Genomic DNA, 6,000 nt, shown 5'->3' with positions numbered 1-6,000 from the left:
TGTGACTCAGTAGGACAGGAATGTTCCCAGAAGGCCTGCACCTGACTCTGCTCTCCCAGCATGCATGAGAGTTCCTATCGCTGCATCTTTGTCTTTTCTAGCATTGGCATTTCTCAGCCTTCTTGCCAGTTTAATGAGTGTGAAGTGGTAGAAGTAGCAAGGGATCTCTGTGGGGCCTCTTATAAGAACACTAATCCCATTCATGATGGCTCCACCCTCATAACCTAAGTACCTCCCAGACACCTCACATCCTAACACCATCATGTCAGATATTAGGATTTCAATATATGAATTTTGGAGGGACACAAATATTCAGACCATAGCAAATGCTTAGCTTATTTTTTAAATCTTTCTTGTTTCTTGATAAATATATATAAAGCTATATTTTTCTCTAAATACAGCTTTGTTTTATTATAATTCAGTTCTGTTTCTGAATATCCATTTTTTTATTGTGGTAAAATACACATAACATAAAATTTACCATTTCAACCATTTCTAGGTGTACACTGGCATAAAGTACATTCACGTTGTTATGCAACCATCACCACCATCCATTTCTAGAACTTTTTCATCTTCTCAAACAGAAACTCTGTGCCAATTAAAACAGTAACTCCCCATTCTCTCCTCTCCCCAGCCCCTGGCAACCACCATTCTACTTTCTGTTTCTATGAATTTGATGATCTAGGTACCTCATATTAGTGGAATCATATGGTATTTGTCTTTTTGTGTCTGGCTTATTTCACTTGGCATAATGTCTTCAGGGTTCATTCACATTATAGCATGTTTCAGAATTTCACTCCTTTTTAAGGCTGAATAAGCCTTTTTAAGACTTTTATTCCATTGTACATATATCACATTTTGTTTATCCATTCATTTGTCCATGGACATTTGGGTTGTTTCCACCTTGTGGTAGTTGTGAATAATGCTACAGCGAACATTAATGTATGAACAAGGTTTTTGTGTGGGCTTATACTTTCATTTCTCTTGGGTATATTCCTAGGATTAGAGTTGCTGGGTCATATAATAACTCTGTGCCTAACCTTTTGAGGATCTGAATCTTTCTTGAGTTCTGCCTGCAAACTGGAACTTGCATAGATATTTACTGAACCCAGGAGTTCAAAAAGCTAGGTTTCACCATAAACAAGACAAAAAGACAACCCTCAGAATGGGAGAAAATATTTGCAAATGAAACAACAGACAAAAGATTAATCTCCAAAATATACAAACAGCTCGTGGAGCTCAATATCAAAAAAACAAACAGTCCAATTAAAAAATGGGCGGAAGACCTAAATAGACATTTCACCAAGGAAGACATACAGATGGCCAAGAGGCCTATGAAAAGATGCTCAACATCACTAATTATTAGAGAAATGCAAATCAGAACTACAATGAGGTATCACCTCCTGCTGGTCAGAGTGGCCATTATCAAAAAATCTAGAAACAGTAAATGCTGGAGAGGGTGTGGAGAAAAGGGAACCCTCCTGCACTGTTGGTGGGAATATAAATTGATACAGCCACTATGGAGAACAGTATGGAGGTTCCTTAAAAAACTAAAAATAGAACTACCATATGACCCAGCAATCCCACTACTAGGCATATACCCTGAGAAAACTGTAATTCAAAAAGAGACTTGTACCACAGTGTTCATTGCAGCACTATTTACAATAGCCAGGACACGGAACCAACCTAAATGTCCATCGACAGATGAATGGATAAAGAAGACGTGGCACATATATACAATGGAATATTAGCCATAAAAAGAAACGAAATTGAGTTATTTGTAGTGAGGTGGATGGACCTAGAGTCTGTCATACAGAGTGAAGTAAGTCAGAAAGAGAAAAACAAATGCCGTATGCTAACGCATATATATGGAATCTAAAAAAAAAAACGTACTGATGAACCTCGTTGCAGGGCAGGAATAAAGATGTAAACATAGGGAATGGACTTGAGGACATGGGGTGGGAGGGGGAAGATGGGGCAAAGTGAGAGTAGCATCGACAAATATACACTACTGAATATAAAGCAGTTAGCTAGTGGGAAGCAGCAGCATAGCACAGGGAGATCAGCTCAGTGCTTTGCGGTGCCCTAGAGGGCTGGGATAGGGAGGGTGGGAGGGAGGCTCAAGAGGGAGGGGATATGGGGACATGTGTATGCATATGGCTGATCCACTTTGGTGTACAACAGAAACTAACACAGTACTGTGAAGCAAGTATACTCCAATAAAGACCTATTTAAAAAATAAATAAATAAATAAAAGCTAGGTTTCAGTCGTGGCCCTACCACTAATAAAATTTGTGATCATGAGCAAGTAACATTACTATTCTTCTCTGTGGAAGTACTCACACTGTTCTCATGGGGTTGTTTCAGTTAAAACTTACATATGAACATACATGAGGAACCATGAGACCTAAAAATACTCTTTTTCTCGTTTGGTACCTACCTCTCCTTGACAAAGCTGCAACCTTCCATGAGCTTATGTTTTAATAATAAAGTTCCCCCAGGGCAAACCTTATTCAGCAAACAAGAAGACTTTAAAAGAGAAACTGGCAAAGTTAGCTTGAGTCAGATGAAAAGGCCATATTGAAGAGCCATGTGTAGCTCAGTGCTAGGCAGTGTGTCATCCTGTCCACTGTGCTGGCCTCGTGTCCTAGTGCAGTGCCAAGCGCACAGTCAGACTGGATCAGTAATTGTCGGATGAGGGAAACCCAAGTTTGTATCATGAGCAGTAATCCCACTTCTGGGAATCTGTCCTAATCAAGTGATTCAAACCAGATCAACAATTTTTGCATGAAGATGTCAACTGCTGCATTATTTTATGTGCAAAATGGAAAACAGTAGGCAGAGGTTCAGGAAATTATGAAACATCCTTTTAAGGAAATAATCTAAGGTCTGAAGACTGCATGGAAACAGAAGGAAATTTGAGCAAGGAGGAAAAATACAAAGTTTTACTAGAATTGTATACGAAGTTGAAATAAAAGAAAGAAAGAAAAGTCATAAAAATAGCCTGTAAGAAACTATATTAAAATGATAGTGTTTTATAATGGTAGGCTTATGAGCATCTTTCTTTTTTTGTAAGTAAAAATTTTTCCTTAATGAACCTGTTTTATGATTTAAATAGATTTGATTTTAAAAGCCATTTTGTTGCTACTCAGCTTCTTTTGAACGAAAGGGTGCTTCTCTTTCCCCCCTCAGGTGAAAGAACTAGAGCAGAGCCTGCAGGCATCTGAGGAGAAGCTAAAACAGAGCAGTGACGTTGTGACAGCTCAGGAAGCTCAGATTCAGGAGCTTGTAAGTGGGTATTGTGACTGCTGTGTTCTAGGCCCTTGATGCTTTTTCCCTTTATTCCTTTGTAGGTCCACAAACTCACTCCCAAATTCTGGAATGGTATCTGGACCTGACCTTAGATACAGTTGTGGGCAAATAGCCAGCGCAGGTAGAGGGAGTCGGGACCTGCTAGAGGGTCTGAGTTACCCAGAGAGATAGTGACGGGCTAGACGGCCCAGCCTAGTTCTGGGACTGTTAGAGGTGGTGTCTCCACTGGCGGTCAAACCTCACCTTGCAGCCGGGGCTGTGGAGAACAGCTCCAGGCTCTGGGGAGAAGATGGCAAGGGCTTGGCCGGTAGTCACAGCGCCAGGTCAGGTATTGAGCTTGAAACTAGAGAAATAAAAACGGCATTTGTTGCCTGTTTGCCGTGTCTGCTAAGTACTCTGCATTTATTTTCATTTAGTCCTTGCAACAGACCTAAGAGCCTGTACTGTTATCCTTTTTCTCCAGAGGAAGCAGGCTCAGAAAGGCGACCAGATCACTAGCCCAAGGTCTCCCACCTAGTAAATGGCTGAACCCACATGCTTCCTAGGTCAAAGCCCTTGTTCTTCATCACTGTGTTATGTGCCTCCCCAGGGAAAAGCCTCAGCCATAGAGGGCAGCACTGAGTAGAGTGAAGGAGGGCTGTGTCTTAGGACTGGCTGGTGCCCAGAGCTGTCCCCTAAGCACCAAGACCAATCCCAGATTCCAGCTCCTGAGCAGGCCAGGGGACCTCAGTGGCACCCAGGCTGGAGGTCAGGAAAGAGAGTTGTTTCTATTGGACACTCATCTTTGGGTCACTGAGGGACAGAATAAAGCCCCCGTTGTCACCACGAATAACTGTCCTCTGCTACCCCCTCAGGCCTCCGCAAACAAGGAGAGCAGCTGTGCGCAGCAGCAGGTCCTCGCTCTGGAGCAGCAGTGCACAGAGCAGATCCACACGCTGGAGGCCCAGCTCTCTGCCCTGGAGAGAGCTCGGGCGGCCGACCATGCGGCCGCGGAGCGGAAGGTGGTGAGTGAGGAAAGGAGAGGGGCCGGGCACGGGAGCACCACGTTCACCTGTGGCTAGGCTGCCAAGTTGTTTGATGGGAAGAAGACCAGCCCTCCTCTGAAGTAGGGAACCACTTTTTGGAACAGTTTTTATCTTTCAACAAAACACCTGCTCATGAGACTGGTTGTTAAAAGGCTGCTTTTTATAAAAACCCTGAACAAATGGGTTTTCTTTTTCCTTGGGCTGCACATGGACTTCCTGGTGCTTCCTGACCAGTCCCATCAGCTGCTTCCCGCTGCCTTTCTAAAATGTATACTGTTCATCCTTAATGGCCTCTCCCTTCCCTGGTCCCCCTCCTTGTTCCATAGGCTTCAGAATCAAGTGCCTTAGTTCTTCTTGTGAGGAGTGTGTCAGGTGACTCTCCCTTCCTGACTCCAATCCCCATTCTCATCTCCCACCCCTCCAGTGGCAACAAAAGGAAGGGGGGCATTTTTAAAGGTTCCATGTCAAAGAGATAGGACTGTGCTCCGGGGAAATATGGTAAAGACCTTTTCTTTTATACATACTTTTCTCAATTTGCAGAGAGAGCTGGAGCAAGAAAATGCAGGCCTTAAAGAAAGTAAGAATGAATGTGAACATTCTTTACAACATCACCAGCTTGAATTAAAGAAGCTGAAGGTATTTATCTAACTGAATCAGTTTCACAAAAGTATCATGTCTTTCATGCGTGTATTTGGAGTGGCCAAGTGAATGTTCTATACTTAGAGAAGGAATGGAACTAGCATTTGTTCAAAGTTCTGCTAGGCGTTTGCAACAAATTGTCACCTCGTTAAGTCCTCTCAGTGATCAAGGACATAGGGAGAGTTGTGCTCATTTCGCACTTAATGTCGTCGAGGTTCTGAGTGTAAGTAATTTGTCCAGGTTCCATAGTTAGAGGTGGTGCTGCTCTGACTTTTCACTCCACCACAGAGGCCCAGCCCTTCCTCTCTGTCCTTGTCAACAGCTGCCTGACAGTAATGCTGTCAAGGCATCACTGTCACTGATTTCCAGTGAGGCCAGTAAAGCAGGGCCTTAAAACATCACGAGGGCGTTATTTGTTTGTTTGTATCAGGGAGCAGGTACAGAAATGAAGAAAAAACAACCTGCTTTATTGTTTCCTGTTCCCTTCTGAGAACTTGGGGCTTTGATCAGATGCTGCCACCTTCATTCCCGGGACATAACTGGATTCAGGGGAAGGAGTCTGCCACTTTCTTATAGGCCTCCAGGCTCCCCTGTCCCCTTTCATAGCAGCCCTTAGATGATGGATCTTTGCAGAACTTGCCCAGCTGTGGTCATGACACAAAGATCTTATGGATCCTTTGGCAGAGATCTTCTCAGAGAACATGCATAGCTGAGGCCTGCACTGAGTCAGCTAACAGTAGTCTCTGCTAAGCTATGTAGGTGCTAGTGCAGTAGTGCCATATCATGGAAAGCATGGACTTTGGAGTCAAATATTTCTTCATGCATTCCTTCAACAAACATTTGAGTACCTGTAGGCCCCATTGTAGGTGCTGGGATGTGACAATGAGCAAAACAGACAAAATCTTTCCCCCTCCCCCAACCTGTGGAGCTTGTAACTAGAGACAGTAAACATTTTTTTTTTGAATTTTATTTTATTTATTTTTTATACAGCATGTTCTTATTAGTCATCAGTTTTATACACATC

At 43.1% G+C, this 6,000-nt stretch overlaps 1 protein-coding gene across 6 annotated transcripts in view; it reads left to right on the top strand.

Moving 5' to 3' along the window:
* Positions 1-6,000, top strand: part of GOLGA1 (golgin A1) — a 54,607-nt gene that overhangs the window by 27,891 nt on the left and 20,716 nt on the right. For all 6 annotated transcript variants that reach the window (XM_036856113.1, XM_036856110.1, XM_036856112.1 and 3 more), the window contains 3 exons: positions 3,193-3,288; positions 4,167-4,316; positions 4,878-4,973. In XM_036856113.1, the coding sequence (XP_036712008.1) occupies positions 3,193-3,288; positions 4,167-4,316; positions 4,878-4,973 (342 nt within the window). The remainder of the gene's footprint in view (positions 1-3,192; positions 3,289-4,166; positions 4,317-4,877; positions 4,974-6,000) is intronic.

Source organism: Balaenoptera musculus, chromosome 6 (genome assembly GCF_009873245.2).
Source record: "Balaenoptera musculus isolate JJ_BM4_2016_0621 chromosome 6, mBalMus1.pri.v3, whole genome shotgun sequence".
NCBI classification, from domain to species: Eukaryota; Metazoa; Chordata; class Mammalia; order Artiodactyla; family Balaenopteridae; genus Balaenoptera; species Balaenoptera musculus.
The sequence above is the reverse complement of the archived record's forward strand: the minus strand, read 5'-3'. Positions and strand labels throughout refer to the sequence as shown.